The 21,398-nt window shown below is 44.9% G+C and overlaps 1 protein-coding gene across 4 annotated transcripts in view; it reads left to right on the forward strand.

The window, feature by feature from the left end:
- The window catches only part of LOC311030020 (mediator of RNA polymerase II transcription subunit 13-like), a 66,151-nt gene that overhangs the window by 19,200 nt on the left and 25,553 nt on the right, over positions 1–21,398 (forward strand). For all 4 annotated transcript variants that reach the window (XM_084035505.1, XM_084035506.1, XM_084035507.1 and 1 more), the window contains exon 3: positions 20,307–20,391. In XM_084035505.1, coding sequence (XP_083891631.1) covers positions 20,307–20,391 — 85 coding nt within the window. The remainder of the gene's footprint in view (positions 1–20,306; positions 20,392–21,398) is intronic.

The raw sequence follows: 21,398 nt of genomic DNA on the forward strand, positions 1-21,398 counted from the left end.
ATAAATGCACACGGGCGCAGACAAATATTCACATACACACACGCACAATGGTTTAATGTACATCTGTTCTGTTCTGTGATTATCCGGCAAAAGCGTCACAAGCATTTTGGTTTTTATCTCCCGACATGGCAGCTGCTTTTATGTACGTATTGACGGTATCGGCCGCACTCAAACCACAACATTTTACTCAGTTTGTCATTTGTCACCATTCTTTGACGGCTGTCCTGTATGAACGGCGTAAATTAATTATTGGCTTGTCAAAGGAGGTGGACGTCAAGGTGGATATTTTGACTTGTCATCACAGGAAAAGCACAAGTGTGACCAATAACATTACCGATTACTTTGTTCTATGGAAATAAACACTAGCTAACACGTCTTATACTAAAGGTCAGGCATTAATAAACATCATTAATGCTTTTCCTGCTATGACAATGTCTGCCATTAAAAGAAACGACAATGAAAATGGGCTATTCAGAAGGTTTTAAATGGCACATTTAAACTTGTATGACGTCAATGGAGCATGAAGCTGGTTAAAATGAAGGTATTTCTGATCTGAGAGACTAACAACTAAAACAATGTTGGCTGTATTCAGACAGAGTCGGCCACACATCAAAGACGAGCACAAATGATATCTCACTTAGACATCAAAGTACAGATAAAATGTATCACCTTTTAAACAGTGTGGCGTTTGATTTTGTTTGTTTGTAGTTTAGAAGTGGTACCAACTGGAATTCGATGACAGTGGTGAGAGCATTTTTTTGACTACCAGATCACACAGTGTACAGAACGGTCACAACCACCAATTGCTGGGTTAGCCTTGATTTTTCTCCGACCGGACATTAGCTAGGATGTGGGTAGTGGAGTAGCCTTAGGGCCCAGCTGGGTTAGCTTAGCTTCTGTCCTGGCTCTCAAGCCTCTCTTCCTGGGGCAGTTGACTCCATGTTTGGTAGCGTCCGGCAGGTCTGGCTGCCCCATGCTTCCTTTTCCCGATGTTGATGACTGTATTCTGTCATATGTCAAAATGCTCTGTAATGAAGATGAAAAGACGAACAATTAGGACAAAATGTTGTGAAATTCATGCGAGCTACCGACCGCAGCATTGATTTTTACTTTGTGGTGTCTTCTGTCTCTATTGGACACGTAAGTGTAAACTGTTGAGGTGTGCTGGTATTGTGTAAAAGCAATTTTTTCCAAATCATTGAACTTAGACTGCAGAGAGGGGCCCTGTTTTCAGGGCTCATCAACTCCACTGGAGTTCCCCAAGGTTCACTCCTGGGCCTCTGCCTCATCTCTTTCTCAACTCCAGTCTTTGGCTCTGGCTTCACATCACAACGGTTTTTCTTGCTGCTTTGAGACCAGCATCACCTCTACCTCTGACTTCCTATCCTCTGACAGCTGGGAGTGCGACACATGAGGGCCGAGGTTTCATATCGGCCGAGCAGTGTTTTTCTTGGCTCCCTGTCGGATCGCTTGTCCACCAACCTTGACAAGACTGTGCTGCTTTTTCTTCTTTGGCAAAACCGTTGCAAGATCTCCCCGTCAATACTGACAACACTGCAGCGACTTAAAGGACAAACCGCTGTGTGTTAACAGCCAGGATCTGAACCTAATTCAGAGACTGAGACTCCACAACCACATTATAGAATTTCTATTCCTGCATCTCCACCAGCTGCAGCCAGACTCGTCCTAGTGTCCCTACATATCTCCTGTCACATTGCTCCTGCTGTACATACTGACTTTCAGGTCGTGACCTAGACTTCTGTCCACTCGCTCTGTTCTGGTACAATTGTCCAATTATTTACCGCCCTGCAGTGGCCTTTGCTGTCTCCTTTCCTCCCTGTGGAGGAATGACTTTCCCACCTAAGTTAGATGAGCTTGAGTCATCACCTCGTCTCCGTAACTCGGCCTTCAGAACCTACATCTGAGTCACGTCTGAGTCCTAACTTGCTGACAAAGCTGTCCAGTTTTAATAAACCCCTTGCTTAGTCCAGTCCTTCTTGGATGCTTTCTGGAAATTATTAATATTGAAGGCGTATTAAGTAAAATATGGCTAGATGCTCAATATAATATGTGTTTTTTTGGATTGTTTTCAGTTCCCCAGTGTCCAAAAATTGGTTGAAAAAAAAAAGATGCAGATGCTCTTTATAATAGATAAGGACTCAGTAATATGTGTTGCATGTGCTGTGCAGGCATTGAACCCTACATCGACTCTCGCAATGGGTTGGTGACGTTCAGATGAAAGAGACTCTGTTACACTAAACAGAAATTACCGTGAACGAAAAGCGCCAGCTAGCTCACTTAAATGGAAATGTCAGTTTTTGCTTGTAAGGCCCACAAATACGCTCGACTCTCCACGCCGATGACTTTGATAACACCGTAGGCGGTGCTCTTGTGTGCCACCGTAACAGCATGTGGTCAAGGTGAATGCAGGAGCAGGAAGGAGCGTTAGAGGGCTCGTTCACACAACGCCGCGCTGTGTTTATCCATGCCTTATGATCAGTATAATTTAATCTGAGCTTGCTGAAAAATTAATCTTGTGCATCAGACCCAAGTCACACTGAATGAGTGTTATATTTCATGGTATTTAAGGAATATGTGTGTCAGATTATGGCTTCCAATGGAAATATCTCTCTGTTTTCTCAGAGTCGGCCTTCCAACACCCTGAGTTTTTCCTTTTCTTTCTTGAAACTGTAGTGAACCTGAAAGGAATACAAAGTAGGGGGAATCCAGCAGAAAAAAAGACTGTGACTGGCATCAATCCTAGCTGGGGGTGAATATTGTTCCAGAGGCAGGAGTCTTAACCACACTGTCTCACAGAAATTATGTGCATATTTAATTCAAGAACCTAAAAAAAAAACCTACTAAGAAGCACAGGGATGCAAGGCAGCAGAGATGATTTACAGCGACGCCACGTCTATGAATAAACCACCCAATCACTCACCTGTAAAACACTTTTTTTGCCATTATCTCACTCTAAAATGACTTTCAGCATCATTCCGTGTATGTCTGCTCTCATCACAGTCACCAGTCATAACGAGAGCGAGCGAGATAGGGCCCGAATTAAAAACCTGCGCTGTGCGTATCCATTATGAGCTCAGCGGTTGGCTGGCGCAATGGCGATACTGTGACCAACAAGTGGATTAGAGCGGTGGCGCTTATGAGAAAAATAATCAGAGATAATGGAATTAACGGAACAGAGCGGGAGTGAATTGGACTTGACTTCAGGCTCTGGGTTTAAACAGAAAAAAAACAAACAAACAAATAACTGTGCCAAATATGTGGAGGAGCATCTCGGTCTGTCTGTCTGCTGGTTTAGAAAGCTGCAGCTGCTGTGCCCTTCATAAGCAGAGCTGCTTGCCATATTTTTGTGGCACTGGAGGGGTTGCGAAATGTGTATGTACACACCATGACAGGTTTCTGTGTGTGTGTGTGTGTGTGGCTTCACTGTGACTGTTATCATCCTGCGTGTGTCCGTAATTGGCTGTGTGTGTGTGTGAGTGTGTGAGTGAGTGAGCTGGCAGAGGTCGCAAGGTAATTGTCCTGTGGAAAAAAAAAAAAAAATAGTTGCCAAATGTGTGTATGTGTAGCCGAGCGCAGGAAGGAGGGCTAACCTCTGCCTCCATCTGTCCACGTCTGGCTGTGAACTCATAATCTGGCCTGTGGAGACAAACCCTCTCCACCACTTGCCACCTGCTTCAGAGATACAGGTTAGATTGAGGTTATTACCGCCACGGAGCCGCCGGCGAGGATGCTCGGTTAGTGATGCGCCGTGCGTAATTGTTCCTGCTCGCATCCCGTTTATTCTAAGGGCTCTTTTATTATTTAGAGCTGCATCGAAACCCAGACGTTGTTGTTTCATTTGCATTTTTTCCCACCTGGAGCACGTAGCTTGAAGTTTCATTCAGGACTCCTGAACGCCGCCGTGGTACACGAGCAGAATGCGTTCATGAGTCATGACACGAGGAGTGGTTCATGTGTTTTACTGAGAAAGTGTTTGTTGTTTGCGCCAGAGAAGTGTGTGATTTGTTCTAATTATGGGCAACTGACACTGTTTAAAAGAGGTTTGACTCCGACAGTCACTGAGAAAGGAATGTTATTATTCAGCATTACAAAAGAAAGAGACGCAGCAGATGTCAACTTCAAAAGACAATTTTTTTTTTTAACCAGTTTACTTTCATTTGGAACTAAACCAGATATGATGGAGGATTTAATTCAAAGACGGACATTTAAACATTTACATTCTCTCCAATTAAATCCTTAAACACTCTCTCTTATTAAAGGAACAGTTTGACATTTTGTAAAAGGCACATACTGAAGTGTAAACGCCATTTACGGGGGAGTTAAGTGCTGAGCTATTTCTTGTCTCTGCTGGTTGCCTGGCAACCTCGCAGCGTTGACAAAACTCCAGGAAGTCCCTGCACCATGTCAAGAAACTGTGCGGCACACAACCCCCCCGCGGGACGTGATTTCACCGAGGTTTTAGTGCAGATTAAACAAACGAAGCCAGACCTATATGTTGGGCCAGCAGGCTGCCTTTACCAGATATATTGGTCACACGTTGAATGATAAGTTACAAGATATTGCCGCATGGAAATGCCACACTGGCTTTGGGGGGTAATTTAGTAATAGAATTGAACTGTAAATAAGAATGAGCTCCGCTGTGGTATTTTTGTGGTTACTGAGATTTCCAGGATGTCAGTGAACATGTTTTGTGCTGAGGTGCTGTGCAGCCTGTCAGTCAGCTGTCGACTACATATGACAGGGATCTGTGTGTCTGATTGGCAGAAGGTTAGAGAGGATGTTTGCTGCCGTTCCTGTTGTTCAGGGGGAGCGAAGTTGACCTAAACAGGTTTCTGCTGTTTTGCCGTTGGCTACGGCCCACAGTAGCCCGTGTGTCGCCCGCTAATAAAGTTTCCTACTAAGTGACGCTACAATATGTTTGCACAATGTCCAGCTATTCCTTTAATGTGCTGCAATTCATAGCAATCTCCTCCTAGATGTTTCCACCTTAAAGCGCCATCATATCTACATTCTACTTATGGCCCTCCTTGAATCGGCGGCGGATTAAGTGTTTTTTCGCTGAAGTGCATCTCGGCGGCGGCCGTTAAGTGAATGGAGGCCAGTGTCCGTTTCACCTCCCTGATTAGCGCAGCCGGGACTCAGACTGGTGATCCTAATGTGCCGACTCTTCCTGCCGCCAGCGGTAACCAACTGATTATTTTGATTAAGGCAGCGAGCAGCTGATCTTTAAGGTTAGATTTCACAGTGTGCGACTGTGAAAGATAACCTTTGCGGTTGTGCTGGGGCTGACACGCGCTCGGGGCTATCGTAATATCTAGAAATGTAAGATGTGGGAAGTAGTTTGGGAGTTATGATGTGTTTTACGATCCCTCGCCTCTCCCCTTTACTCCTCTTTGTTATCCCCCCCCCCCCCCCCCCCCCCCCACTTGGCTCTTCTTTTGTCTCCACCCCGCCTTCCTCGCGACTATTACTGATATCATTATACTCACACCGTACTAATTACAAGTGAAGAAGAAGAAGATCTAAGTGAGATTGCTCCAAAAGCTTTACAGCATGCTCTCCATGCATGGCATTGCATTAATGTGATCCCTGCATGCGCGGCAGAAATGACGAGCGGTGTGCAAACACGTTGAAGCGATCCTCCCAGGATGCATGTGACATGGCGTCAGACAGAGCAGGTGCCGGTGAGCAGGCGGCGAAGTGTGTTTCTGACCTGACAATGTGGGTGAAAGTGGTAATTTCTTCACACGCAGGTTTTTGTAAGGATGCCTTTTAAGATTATGACTTGTAGTCGTAAACCCGTGAATGGGAATTGGATGAAAGGCGTTAAAGATTAACAAGACATGGTCCCCGTGGGTCAACTAGGGTGAAAACATATACAGCAGGCAGGAAGTGACAGAAAAGAGTCAGCGAAAGTGAAAGACACTGGTGTGAATGTGGAAGTATTTTTCACAGGGACTCAAAGAGAAATATTCATTGTTGAGAACAGGAACGTTTTTACAGATTTTAATCACCACTAACATTTTGCATTGATGCAATAGAAAGATTTAACTGAGATTTGATCCTTTATTGACTCCTGAAATCTTGATGGCACTATTTAAATAGAGGATTGTTGGAAGAGCTTCCTTTTGTTAATCTGATTTTAATTTAAGAAAAAACTCCAGCCCCCTCTTAAATGACTCTGCAGCCCCTTGTTCTGTGTCAACATGTTTTACTTGGCATTCAGTCTTTCCTCTGACGCCCGCCTTTTCCAGCCCTCTCTACATCCTCCCCTTCCTCCTGCTGCTCCTCCTCTTTTCAGGCTTTGTTGTGATTTATTTTTTCCCCCTCTCCTCCCTTGTTTTCGGGGTTGCTCTCTGATGTTAGGGTGGCGAATGTCTGCGAGCACGCTCAGTTCCTTGGCAAATAAAAGGTGGTGGTGGTAGAGGGGGGTGTACGGTTGCCAATCAAGGGCCTCCTCCTTCTCTTTATTCCTCCAGGGTTTGTCTTAGGAACGGCTCACAGAAGCACAACTCAAACAGAGGGAATGAATAATTAGGCCCCCAATTTTCTCTTGAATCAGGGAACTAGGTCGCCCAGCTGACACATGTCTCAATAGTGAACAACCTCGCTGAAAGAGGGAGACCTATGGAGGTTGTAAGAGCCCCCTGGAGGAATGCTGCCTCACCTACTGAGAGGGACACACAGAGGCAGAAAGGCAGAGACGACACAAGCTTTTTGACTCTTTTTTCCTGTCTGGCTTTGGCCGGTGAAAAAGTGAGTCACATTTGGAAAGCGGCGATTCCATGATAGCGAGGGGAAAAAAAAGAAAAGAAAACATGAACAAGAAAAAAGAGGGGAGGAGGGGCGGTAAGAAGAAGAAGAAGAAGAGGGAGGGGGAGGACAAGGGAGAGATACATGTAGTGAGAGGGAGAAAGGGAGGGGAGTGTGTGTATGACGGGAATTCATGCTTCAAAAAGAAGGAAAAAAAAGTGGTTTGTTTGGAGGGAGAGGAGAACATCTGCGATTTCTCTTTGGGCAGTTAAATATGCAGTTAGTTTGTTGTTCTGCATGTTACTTTTTTTTTTTCTTTTCTTATTCGCCATCCTGCCAGCAAAAATAACCCCAACTTCTTTTGAAAATCACACCTTCAGTTCACATCTCTCACATCTCAAATTCGTTAGAAAGGTTCAGTCTGTTCTTGGGCTCTTCTGGCTGGACGGACACATGCACAGTATGCGGTCATAGATGTACTTCCAAAGAAGAAAAAAAGTCAGCTGGTTGGCGGGGGAGGGGGGAGGGGACTTTTTCTCTCAACTTTTCCTGGACACATGGAGGAGAGGAGGGAAAGTGAGCTAGGGAACAAGGAATGAAGGAAGCAGACCGAGAGCCGAGGGGAAAAATTGCCTCATGTCATGTTTACTTGTCTGTAAATTTGTGGGGCAAAGACGGCGGAATCTCTGATTTCCTTCCCGCCTCCTCTTCTTCTCTCCACCCCTCGTGGGTTGTCAGGGCGTGGTGGCCTGTGACCTCCTGACCCTTAGAGAGAGAGAGAGAGAGAGAGAGGTTGAAGTTTCCCAGCTGCACCGAAAGAGGTGGGGGTGTAGGTTTTTTTCCCTTCGCAAGCTTTCGGTTTTGAAAGAAAAGCCACAAACTGAAAGAATGAGAGCTTTGTGTGTGTCTTAGAGAGACAGAAAGAAATGGAGGGAGAGAGAGAGTAGGAGTGTAGAAGACGTAGACGGAGAAAGCAGAGCGGCCGTGGGGGAATTAGGTAGTGAAGGGAACTGGAGTAAGTGTGGTGAAAATAGTGAAAAAGTTGAGGGGTGGGGCAAAGTGTGAGATGGTGGGAGGGAGGGAGAGTATGACATTTCCATTCAGTGTTGAAGAAGATCAACAACTTGGTGCTATTATAAAATGCAGGTTTATGAAAATGCCTACAAAAACACACGGCTTATGCACTTTTCTTCACTTTGCTGCTTCATGTTGAAGCAAAAAGAATAGGAGTCGTGTTTCTCGACCTCTTCTGGGGAAGATGTGGACGTGAAAACGTGCTGCACACCGGAGTCCGCTCAGCTCTGACTTTGATACGTCTGCATGCATGCAAGATTAGTGTTTGAGATGGCGTATAGATCGTGGGCTGATATTGATGTTGCCTCAGGCCGTACACTTCTGTTCCACATTTACATTCCGTGTGCAAATCACTTTTATATATTCATCAACCCACAATCATCTATGTGGAATAAAAACCTAAAAGCACACTGACAGTATTCATGCGTCTGCTATATAATGTGTCAGAATCAAGGTTTCTCAGGACAGCAGGTGTCATACTGTATGTTGGCAATTTTTTTTTTTGCATATCCAGGCTACACAAATAAAATTGACTTGTTTAATGCTGAGCCGGTGGCTAGCAGCTAACGGTGCAAGCGATGGCCACAGTGCTGGCAGAGCTAACGTTTTTTACCGGAGGGTGGGCACTACGTTTCCGCGACAACGCTGTTCAGCCGTAACATTCCGCATGAGAGCAGTGCAGAGCACAATCACACGCACTAACGTGCACTGAAAAGCACCGCTATGTCAACAACACAGAGAATTACGCTCGGATTACAACACACACAGAGAGCAACTTCATTCTCTGCTCAGGTAGATACGACTATATACCAAATATTAGTCGCTGCTACTTTAATGCTCTGAATATTGTATAGAGAACCTTTAAGTGTGCAGTTTTTGAATAATATAGCAGTTAAAGTGCACGTCAAAAAAAATATTTAAAAAGAAAATCTACTTTGTGCTAAATAAACAAGAAGAAACAGCACAACGTGTTCTTGTTTGTATAGCTGGGTTGCACTCCTGCACATATTATTTCAGTCCGACTGTAAGATTTTGCCTCAGGACAAACGTATTGTGATGAGGAGACTAAAGCGAAATTGGTTTAACACCAAAGATGACTCAAAAAAACGAAGCTATATATATATATGTATATTTTTAAATAAAGCATTGAGGATTACATGGAATGAATGCTGTTGTTGTTTCCCTCCATCCTCCGTTTTGAAGACGAGCCAGCTGCCTTTGATATCTGCAGTTTGTGAGGCCTCTCAGCCGGCGTCAAGTGACTACAACGGCCAAATTGATTTTCTCCCCCGGCGTTTTTATCAGCAGTATAGAAATGCTGATTTTGTGCTGCAGTGCCCGCACAATCAATGTGTCCTCGATAGCCAGCTATTCTCCCGCAGGGAGCTGTTTGTTCAAACAATTAACAATTATGAAAATGTATTCCCTTTCCCAGTAAAAGCCTCTACACAGAAATGTTGTAATGTTGCTTTTCCTAACAGAAATGTGCTCAGCACACTTAAATTAATAGACTGTACTTAAGGTCGAGCTGAAACGGCATTTCCAGAGTATCCGTCTTCAGAGTATCTATGGCGACGTATTTCCCAGTGAGACGGGACAGGAGGCGGGACATAACGCCTGGAGGAGGAATTTGATTTGATGGTTGAAAAGATTAGCTAGTAACCGTCTCTGTGTTGCAGATTGATTGATGGATGGATGTCATTGGTTGGTACTTGCTGATGCATGCGTCATATTTTGTTTTCCAATAAGAAACAGATGTTCTTTGTTTTGTTCGGTCTATATTGTTGACTAGGGGAACAACGTGAAGTTGTAGCTGTTTGGATTATTCAGTGCAGTCCGTGTTTTTTATGAGTTGAGATTAAAATCGCTCTTATTTTTATGACGGGCTGTTCTTTCATCGTCAGTATCCGTTCATCCTTAATACACTATAACCACATTTTCAGCCCAAGTGGCAGAGAAGTCGGGGGAATTTAGTCATAAAAACCCAGATAATGAGACCTTGTGGGGCCAAAAGCAGAGTTTGATGCGAGATTCCCACACAACGCTGTAGAAACGACTTTGTTTTATTTTTCTCTTTTGGATAAGACACATATTCAGACACAATGCCAGGTAAAACATAAATCACACAAACATAATTATGTACAGAAATTATACAAACAAACAAAGTGTGGTCAAGTAGGAAAGACGATGTGGATGAAACTGAACGACCAATACATTCTCACGCATCGGATGTGCTCATTACGTCATTACATCACATCGCGTGGAACATTATGTTCGTACAACAAGACACGACTTAGCAGTAAAGCCAGACTCTCAACTATGGCCGGTTTTAATTATGACCACAACATGCAGCATGTTGTCAATTCATTTTCTTTCAATTTCTTCACCTTCCTTATAAATAAGCGTACTATAGTATATAAGTATATACCAGGGACCAGAAAAGGACACGGCCATGAATGAACTGCAGTCTGGAAAGAGAGGAGAGCTCTTCATCTCGCTCTCCTCCTTGAGAGAGAGAGGATTGCTGTCAATCTCTCTCTCTCTCTCTGTCTCTCCCTCCCTCCTCTCCCCTCTAGTGGCAGTTAGGAAGCCCGGTGGAGTCCCGCTAAGCCTCTCAATAGCTGCCCTGCCTCCCACCTCGAGGCCCATTCACTTCTAATGAGGTGCTCAAGTATCTGTGGCTTAACATGAGGGTCAACATCACAGAAATGGGCCCTTTTCACTCCGCCGTGGCTCCGCCGCCTGAGCAAAAAGTGATTAACGGCGTATCGCGCTCTTATATTTTAATCTGCTGGTGTTTCGTTTTAATGTGCGTTAGTAAAAACGCTTGTTATTTTATTTTCGCGCACCAGATTATTTCTTCATTAATATGAATTGTGTTTCTCTGTCAATTTTAAACATGATGTTATGCTTAGATTATTCCGAATATTTTGCTATTATGCATACAATTTCTTCTTTAAGCGTAGCGCTTCAAGGCACTTGACACGTTATTATGACAGCTGAGTGAATGGGGAACTCACGGACGCATCCCTTCACTCCACCTGAACGACACTCGGCATATCAAGGTCCCGAACAGGCGTCACGCACTCCAGGCAACAAACAAAAAGCCACTCTTAGTTGCAGTCACTCTCCAGTCTCCCACTTCACACACACGATGTGTCGAACACGTTTATTTTGATCTTTCATAAATAACCCGGTGCTTCGGATGCTTCAGATGCTTCGGCCGCCGGAGAAAATGATGCAAGCCGACCTCGGTGTGAACAGGCATGGGCAGAGTTCAGTATCGGGTCGGTGTTATAGTTAGAAGATAAAACGGCTTATAAAAAGCAAAAGTGAGACTAAAAGAGAAGGTGTATTTCCTTTTGATGGTATTAAATATTTTCTAGCGGCGTAGTTTTATGAATTAGTGTCAGTTCCTTTTGTGTGCAGCCTGAGCACCTGTGTGTGTGTGTGTGTGAGTGTGTGTCTTCATCCTCATATTTAACTCTGCGTCCCTCTTCGACGCTCCGGCTTGTCTTCGTCAGCATCTAAAGGGAGACGGATGTTTTGCATTACCGAATGCTCCCACGTGACTTTGTGTTGCGCTTAATGGGTCGTCTGCCAAGTTTCTATTCAAATTTACAGCAACTATTCAAACACATTTCTGAGAAATTGGCAAACGGGAATGTGAACGGGTGCATGTTTCCATTCCCTCCTGTCATGTCGGTGTGAGGAGCATCCTGTGTTTGTGCCCAGTCAGCAGTCGGGTGCCTTTAACCCGTCGGCGTAATGACATAAACCATATTGAGATATTTCGATTTCACACATTTCTTGCAGTTCCTATGTAAATGTGAAGAGGAGCTCAGCTCCTACAAGTTCCCAGGCAAAAGAATAAAGTCCAGGTGTAAATGGAGCCGGGGATACGTCACACAGTCCACCGCCGGCGCTCCGAAACATCTGCTTACATTAATAACAAGCTTCCTCCACATTCAGATATGCAAACAGAAATAAACAGTTGCTGTTACTTCCTGTCTAGTCTTACAAACAGGATTCATTCCATTTGGGAAACAGTGGAAGCAAATTCAGGACACAATGATAAATCCATGTGCAGAGCCATAAAACTCACAGTGTGGGAAAGGAAGGAATTCACAATGTAATAATAATAATAATACACTCGACTAATAATTATATTATTGGTTAAAGACATGGTCAACAGAATAAAAACCACGACCTTTGATGTCCAGACACTTGCATGTCAAAGAGGAATATGTGGTTCTTACTTTGTCTGGTTCAGCAGAGAAACTGAAGATTACAGAGTTTTGCTCCTTTCCTTTTCCCGTTGTGTGTTATTTATTTTTACATTTAACTCTGAAATCCAAGAGGCCAATTGTGATTATGTGAGACCGCAGAGACAAAATGTGTTCACGATGACGTGTGCAAAATGGCCCAGAGTCCCATTCATGTATTTAGTTCCCAGTGACTTGTGGGAAAACACTTGGCACGTAGCATCCATCCATCCCTGTGTGTGTGTGTGTGTGTGTGTGTGTGTGTGTGTGTGTGTGTGTGTGTGTGTGTGTGTGTGTGTGTGTGTGTGTGTGTGTGTGTGTGTGTGTGTGTGTGTGTGTGTGTGTGTGTGTGTGTGTGTGTGTGTGTGTGGAATGAGCTAAGTATCAAATTATGTAAAGTTTAGGGTGTAGGGTTTAGTTGGCTTTTCTGTGCACAGTTGTCTCAGTTTTGATTATCAGGGTTGGTGAGAGACCAACACACACACACACACACACACACACACACACACACACACACACACACACACACACACACACACACACACACACACACTTTTTCCCTGTCAGCATCATACAGAGCCCATTTTATTTCAATACCTTTTCTGACTTTTCAGACCTCTTTTCTTCCGTCTTTGTTCTATTTTTGTTCTACTTTCTTTCTATTCCTGCTTCTGCTTCTCTTTCACACTCACCATCCACTTGTATCCCTCTCTCCATGTACCCTAACCTCCAAACACACACACACACACACACACACACACACACACACACACACATGCATTTTAAAGGAGGTTAGATTAAAGAGCACTCTCATTTAGCCCGTGATATTGGTATTGTGGCCCCGGCTAGATCCTCTCCAGTCCCCCTAATTACACCACCGCCTCTGCATTAATACAGTAAATATCCCGTGAATTATTAATGACACTGTCAACATGCTCCCACTAATGAATCACGCACAGTATCACTCCAAATCGGGCCCTGGACCGAGTGGCGAGATGCTAAATAAATGAAGGGAGCTTTCGTGTCATGTCTGTTTACCAAATTAAAAATAAATGAAAAGCTGACAAACGTGGATATATACAGACGCAAGTGTTTAATCTCTAAGAAAGTGGAACACCACATATTGAATTTGAACACAAGCCTGCAGTGACGTCCTCTGCCTTGTCTTGTTGGCTCGAGGAAAACATTTGAGCTGTAAGCAGTCGGTGTTTTTCTCATGTTAACACGATGCATTCACTGACTCGTCATTCTTTGCTGCTTCAATTATTTCCTGCATGCCCACGATGATCGCCTCTCGAGTGTGTGAAATGTGCAGCTTTGTCTGTGAAATAGATTCCTGTTTGCACGCGGAGAGGCTCACTCCTCAGAGAATCACACCTCGTCACTCTATACCCCCGTCTCTCTGTCTCTTTGTGTCTACTTTCTTTTCCGTCTCCCGTTGCTATTTGACACCAGCAGCAGACGCACATCAAGTAACATCCACATTGTGTTGCATCTCTCTGTCCTGTACCAGCAGCTCTTAATATTCACCTTATAGGTCAGCGCTGTAGCGGAACACCATGTGAGGAAACCACCAATCTGTGTAACTTGAAGTCGTGACTTATGCATTCTGTACATAATGATACGTGGGAGTTAAAAAACTAAGTGCTGCGAATCCAGTGTGCAAAGAAGTAACGAGGGGAAGTTGTGTGAGGGAATATGAGGAGCCGCTGTGTTGACCTGGGTCGCTGCCGGCCACCCGCTCTCACCCTCCACTTTGACCTCAGCTCAGGAGAGGTGGGGCTTTTCTGACTGCAACTCGACTCCTCTGGTCTGAGTGGTGCTGTCATGGTGTGTGTGTGTGTGTGAGAGGGGGGGGGGGGGGGGGGGCAGAGACCATCAGAAACATTCAGAACAATACTCTCATGGAAAAAATGTCAACGAATACTCAATGAGCGGGCGTATGCCTGTTGCTTTTGCGTGCCTGTGTTTTTTTGTGAATCCATGCGCTCATGGCACCAGCATTCACACCCCGGTCCCTTCTCCTGCCTCTCTGCCTGACTCACTCCCACAACTATGCGAGCAACTCTAGCTCAGTCACCTAATTGATTCCAGACTTTCCCCTCATCGCTTCACTCTCTCCTCCTCCTCCTCCTCCTCCTCCACCTCCACGCTGTCACTGCTCCTCATTCTGTCCGTCTCTCCGGGCTTTCTGGGTCTCAGTGCCCGCCGTGTGTGCATTCAACCTATCTGCCATGTATGTACTCCATGCGATTGTGCATCTCCTCGCGTTTTGGCACCCTCTTTCCTCTAATATGATTGCCATTATCAGGCGAGATGACGCGATCAGAGGGCCGTTAATGTTTAGGTTTGGCATGCCTGAACCTGAAGGAGGACTAACTTGATACGCAGGCTGCCAACATTCACGACTTCAACCAGTAGTCGTAAATCTCATCGGCGCCTAATCGAAGGCGCAGCGAGTCGTCGTGCTTCCAGTTGTGAAGGTTGTGAAGATTTGTCATCGGTTTCATTCTAGAGCCCTCACAGTTTCCTGTTTACGGCTGTTTGCAAAGTGGCGGCGGCGGCGTGTTTTGAGTCGTGGCAGAGAGCCCGCCGCGTCGAGTGGCAGGGTGTCACTGAGGAGTTTAGGAAACGGTGTCACTAGGGCACGAGACCACAGTCTGAGATGAGGAGAGACGGAGGTAAAGGAAATACGTCCCCTACATAATGTCTGCAAGCATATTAACAGCCTCCTTGATCACATGTTTATGACATCTGTGCAAGGAAAGCATGCAGTGATGCAGTGGAGACACCGCACCGATGCGGTTGAGCATGCTGACATGTGAGTATGTCAGCATGTACAATTTAAACAGCGTGGCCGATGCTGCAGGGTTGTATTTACATACCCACGGATAAGGCACAGCCAGATCCCGTGTCCTGATGCTGCTGGTGTCGGACGCCGCTCGATGTGAAAGTGACCTCACCTGATCCTGGAACTCGTTCGTTCACCTCAGATGCCCAGGTGACTGAAAACAGAAAAAACACAGGAGCAGTAACAAAGTTCTCAACAATGTAACGCAGAAACGCGATAGCTTTACAGGTTATTTTTTCCATCTAACATCTTAATAACAGTAACCAGAAAAAGTTACTGTTTACAAACTCAGAACTCACTGCTGTTACAGAACAAATTTTGTCTCGAATTGATGTCGAGAAATAATCCAAAACAAACAGCATAGCTTTAAGTAAAAGCTACTTTTGATCTAATAATCGTTCAAGGAATTAGAGTGACGAATGTCTGGACAGAGGCTTCCATGGAAATGTATGTCTGAGGACGAAACGTGTTTTTCTTTATGCAGATGTTGATCCAGTTATGGTTGTAATTATAGAGGAATGAGGCCTCGCTTCACCCCCCAGAATATAATAAACAGTTGTGTCTAGCATGAGGAAAAATCCCTTTTTATTTCGTAACCGTGTAACTAGTCATACGGAGCTCGAGTCGGGGTGCTCGCCTTGTTTCTGCCCTCAAACCACCACCTTTGCTCGTGTGGGATCCATTTGTAGACGGAGACGGCTCCTGAACTACAAAGATATGCAAAGAGCAACATCCCGACGTTTCCCTGCCACATTTCAAACCAGAACTACGGCCAAAGAAGCCAAATTGGAAGCAGACTTGTCAAGTGGAAATGGGGCAAAGTCCCTGAATAATAGAGGTTCTCCTCACATCCTGATTTCTGGCCAAACTTCCTGCAGTGGAAAACGGGCCGTACTGTCAACATGTTTTTGTTCACCGTCTCTACATTTGTGAATTAAGGATATATACTGGTTAGTATTGAGGGCCGTGCTGCTCAGCTGGCCTCGTGCCAGGGTGATACAGCATATTATTGCCATGTTAACAGCCAGCACAAACAGACAGCGAACTGCAAAGTAATATCCTGTGGGCTTCTTGGGTCTCCCTGCACACTTTGCTTTTTGTTTTTCTGATGGAACTCGAACCCCAGACACTCGGCGGGAATTTCCTCTTTATGTGGCGAGTAGAAAGATAGGAAAGATCCGAGATCGCCGAGTTGTAACGGTCTAAAGCCGATCTAAAGCTCACAGGCCCGCTCTCTGTTTTCAAGACAGCCGGCTTTTATGACCGTCTAATTTGCTTTGGTGACATCTTGAGACTTCATCCAGCACCTCGGGGTGCTGCAACAAAAATGCGGCGTGAACTTTACAGGACGGCTGACACATTTGCAGACTTGTGCGTCCCTCACGAGCCGGCGTTTTCTCTCACGGCACTCGCATTGCATTTTAAAATCTGATCGTGTGAATTATTATCATTGGCTTTTTACCTGATCATTTTTCAAACTTTTAGTTAATTTTGGGAGATATGATCTCAAGATAATGTTCTGATAATTATCGCAAAATTAAATTAGCACTCGGCGGACTCATGATCATAATCATCTTTATCCCTCTCTCTCTCTCTCTCTCTCTCTCTCCCTGTCTCTCTCATTCTCCGTCTCTGTTTCCCTCATTGTCCATCTGTGCAACCTTGTCATCTTTCTGTCTCAATCCTATTAGTAAAAACACATAAGCATAAGACAGGTTGCCACACACACACACACACACACACACACACACACACACACACACACACACACACACACAGAGAGAGGCCGACCTCTGCTCAGACATACAGCAGTGTAGCTAATTAGTAAAGTGGCAGTGGGGTTTTGTGTGAAATCGCACACACGTACACACAGTGTTGCTCACACAAACGTCGCCCAGTGAGAGCTCATAGCCGGCACACTGCAGAGACACCGCCAGGCGCCAATACCGCTGGTGCTATTGATCCGAGACAAATGAATGAACGAGGGAGGGAGGGAGAGAGAGAGAGAGAGGAGAGAGAGAGGAAGGAAATGTGTGAAGAGGGGTCATCGTGTTCAAGACAGTGTTGTCTCACCTCGACTCCCGCCGTCTCTCCCTCTCAGATCAATACCATCTTTGTGTTTGTCAGCACGCCGCTATGAGCGGTCACTCCCTCTAGTGGTGTGAGACCGGCACAGTCGGGGGGGGGGGGGGGGGAGTTGGACAAAAGTGAGAGAGAGATGGAAAGATGGGATGAGAGAGAAAGAGGTGGAAATCTAGCGAGCGGTAGTGGCGACCCAGTTCCATCACTGCTTGTTTGTGTTCGGGGCGGCGCGGCAGTTAAGAGCATCGAGGCACGGGGACGGGGGGGAGGAAGGTTGGGTGATATAAACATGCATTTGTACACACACATATATGCAGCACTCACACATGCAAAGTCGGGCCAGGGCCTCCTGTGCACTAAAGCACTTTGGGAACCAGCTCTCACATACGTGCATTCAGATCCACACAATGGTTCTGACAGCGCTAATGCCCGATGCTGCTCTCACACGGACGTGTTCGTAGATCTGAGGAAACATTCATGCACGTTGCACATGCAAAACAATAAAGTAAACCCAGAGACCGTACTCATCTGTACGTACACTTGCAGGTTTCTTTTTGTGCCACATCAGCCTGAATTTTTTTGTTTATCTGCAGGGGTTATTTTAAGTATCGTTCATTTTGTATAATAAAAATGTGAAATTAGTGCACATTAGAGATTTTACAGTTTAATTAGGGCTCATCATTTTAAACATTCAGTACATTTATTAGAGTGTGTTTTTGTGAAAATCTGTAAGAGAAATCAATTATTAAAAGGGAGGGTGAAAATTGGATAATAATAATGTGTTTTTACATACTTAACATGAGTCAGGTGCATTATCATTCAGTCAATTTAGTGTTTTCTCCAAATGTTTTCTTTACTTTATCACTCATTACTCTTGGCTTAAATTATATATATTATTTGGATTTTTGTTTTTTTTATGGATCTGCTTTTTTTTAAAGAAGAAACTGGCTTTTTATCAGTGAAAATCAGTATAAAAAAGAAAAATGATGAGCTTTCAGTTTAATCTAATTGAGGCTGATTACATCCAGTTCCTTTTAAGATCTTTCAAGCATGATGCAGTTCCCTGTAGCTCAGGCTGTGATGAATGATGGATCATGTTGCTTTAAAGCCCTGTTGCACTTAGCTGTGCATTTAGTGTCTACAGCGCACTTTTCCCTCGGGCCATCTGTGTTCCTCCTCTGATTAACTGGCAGTAAAAACTCCAAACACGGTGGTCACCGACTGACTGTTGATGAAATGACGGTACGTGGTGTTTTGTGCCGAACGCCACAGAACATGTATCAGATCATTGTTCTATTTCACACTCCTGTTTCTCTATTTATAATATCCGTGTGTGTGTGCTCGCGTGGATGCCTGACCTCGTTTGTCGCACCTTGTGTTGATGTGGCGCAGTGAGCTGGCTCCTTGACAGCTACACTATAAAGCGGGGCGTCTAATGTGGATTGCATGTTTTCCTCCGGCATCTAAGCATGTGCCGCTACCTCTGTTGGGATTTGTAAAACACATTGTACCTGCTCTGTTAGGAGCTGCACAATCGCATGCAGGACTTAGGGGAGCAAATGTGGGGAAGTTCCGTCTCTGAGGCGTGCAGCTCAGTTTTGGTGACTTACGGGTGGGATTGTTGGGGAGGACCCGTGGTTTTAGGCGCCACCGACAGTTTTGGGGTTACGGGGGGTCGAGAGGCTGCCATGGAGCCGGTCGTGACGGGAGGGGATGAAGATGGGATGTGCAGGATCGGCAGAGTGGGGGAAGAAGGGAAAAGTTGGGTGATTTTTGAAGAGAGGGAGATATAGAGACAGTGAGAGCTAATGAGCTGGATTTGCTGGAGACTTGGCATTCTGCTCGTGGTGCTCGCTCTATCTTTCTCTTCTGTAGAGGAGCTGGCTAGAGCGAGCTTCCTGTCTGAGCCCTGAAGCAGGAGTAAATGAGGGTGGGTGTGTGTGGGGGGGGGGGGGGGGGGGGGGGTGGTGGAGGAGGGGGGGAGTGTTGCAAGCAATAGAACAGAGGAAGGAGGAGAAGGAGGAGGGTGAGGGGCGGGAGGGACCAGTGTTGAAATTGAATGCCAGGGCGCCATGTTCTCACCGCCAGCGTTTCCATGGTTACAGGGTAATTCTGGCGAGTAAGGAAATTTCATTCACTCTGGTATGAAGAAGAAGAAGGAGAGAGGGGAAAAAAACAGGAGGGAAATATCAACAAAGCAACAGAGAAGGAGAAAGAAATAAACACAACTACATGCACACACAAAATTAGAGAAAGGAAAGAGGAGGAAAAGAGAAAAGCTCTACTGGGGTTCATGCCACCCATCCCCCAGGCCATCCCCCTCAGCCTCTGTCTCTCATTGCTTTTTTTCTTTTTTTTTTTCTTGTGTATTTCTGTGATGCTTGGTTTGTTTGCCACCACCCTATAAGCAAACACATCACCCACCCACAATCCTCCAGTTCTTCCAGGAGCCCTGCAGGTATAAGGCAAAGAACAAAGAGAAACACTGCTGACCGGCCGCTCCGTGTGTGCGTGTGTGTGTGTGTGTGTGTGTGTGTGTGTGTGTGTGTGTGTGTGTGTGTGTGTGTGTGTGTGTGTGTGTGTGTGTGTGTGTGTGTGTGTGTGTGTGTGTGTGTGTGTGTGTGTGTGTGTGTGTGTGTGTGTGTGTGGAAGGAGGGGGGGGGTTAAAGGGCGCTCCGTTGTTCACAACACATTTGACACGTGTGAACTGGCCGCTGACATCTCCGGAGCTGATTTGACCACGTTTCGTCTTCAGCTGCTGAGATTTTGCAGAAAAAGAAAAAAGAAAAAGAGAAGAGGGTTGAGTTAAAACTATGCGTGCATGAACAAACCTGAGCATGCAAGCATGTGTGTCAGCATGCACACATCCAGCCACACTCACACTGCAGCTAACTGCTGCTGACAACTGCATGGGGTTTGACTGGGCAGCCAACCTGACAGCTGTACAGCCGAGCACCCTCTGTACACACAAACACACACAAACACACACACATGCACACACAGAGAGGCAACTTCATCTTCTGTGTAATTTCTAATATGATGCGCAGGCTTTCTCATCAGCACATGCAGCATGTTTTGACAGAGCGGGCTATAAACACATGCAGTTAAACGCTGAATCATGTGTTGTTTATTATCCTCAAGCTGGCGCTTGCAGATGTTTTGCCATCGATGAAAAAATATATCACAGCGTTCTTTTATTATCGAGACGAGTGAAATAACAAGATTTGTAATTGGTGGATTCTTCTCTCCTTCTGTTGCAGTGGCGGAGGAGGGACTCTGGGAATGCGGGCTGTCCTACGAGTGCCGGACCCTCCTGTTCAAGGCCATACACAACCTGCTGGAAAGGTAAAGGAGCACGCCGTCCGCTGCTGAACAGCGTGCATGACATGAAAACATGTTGCATAACTGGCAACATAGACTGTGACACATAGTGTCTGAAGTACGTAGCTTTGCAGGATTCTGAAGTTTTGCAATTTGATTAAAAAAAAGCCTCGTCCTCCTGTTCAGCACTCATGGCTGGGGGCTGGATGCAAACAGATGCTGAGGGACAATATGAGAAAACACAGTTGAAATTATCCCAAACATGACAAATATTGTACATTAATAAACACTTAAAATGTCTGCATACAGCTGCATAATAGGATTACAGAAACCCTTTAGTGCTATAGTGTTAATATATGTGCTAAGTAGGAAAGTAAAACTAACTATTTTTACCAGATGCATAGAAATGTCTTTTTATTGATTTAATTAAATTACAATAACGGAACGTAGGGTGTGGTTTTTAGTGCAATGATGGTTGGATTTAGAGAGCATGAGTGTACAACGTGACCCACATGCACAATATTATCATTAAGAATAAGTCACCTTTATTCAGCACTCTTTTGCATACATTAGAAGTTAAAAGTTATATTGTTTTGTACTTTATATATAGTATAATAAACATAAGTATTCAACACTTCAATATCAATAATTGAAATTGATGAACCAGAAATAATTTAAATCAACAGGAACGACCTCTTGAACGATATGCAAAAAAAAAATACAAAAAAAAAATCCCCAAACAAAGGAACTTTGTGTCGTATTGACAGACAGTTGGAGTGTTTCTCCCAGCAGCTTCACCTTAATGAAATTATAATCTGAGCGCTGAATCACTTGCTCAAGTACCCAAAGCTCTCCTTTCTGAGTCAGAGCCATCTGTTAAATGAAGCAGCACATATTTGCTCTCTATTAAGTTAAGCATCAGTGATCATCATAGGGGGCAGGTTGAATTAACCTTCCTATTACCTTGAAGCTAACTCCTTTTATAGCTCACTATTTCAACACAGGGTGGTTCACTTCCACGATCGCTGCCG

The sequence above is a fragment of the Eutrigla gurnardus genome (assembly GCF_963514095.1).
Source record: "Eutrigla gurnardus genome assembly, chromosome: 19".
NCBI lineage: Eukaryota > Metazoa > Chordata > Actinopteri > Perciformes > Triglidae > Eutrigla > Eutrigla gurnardus.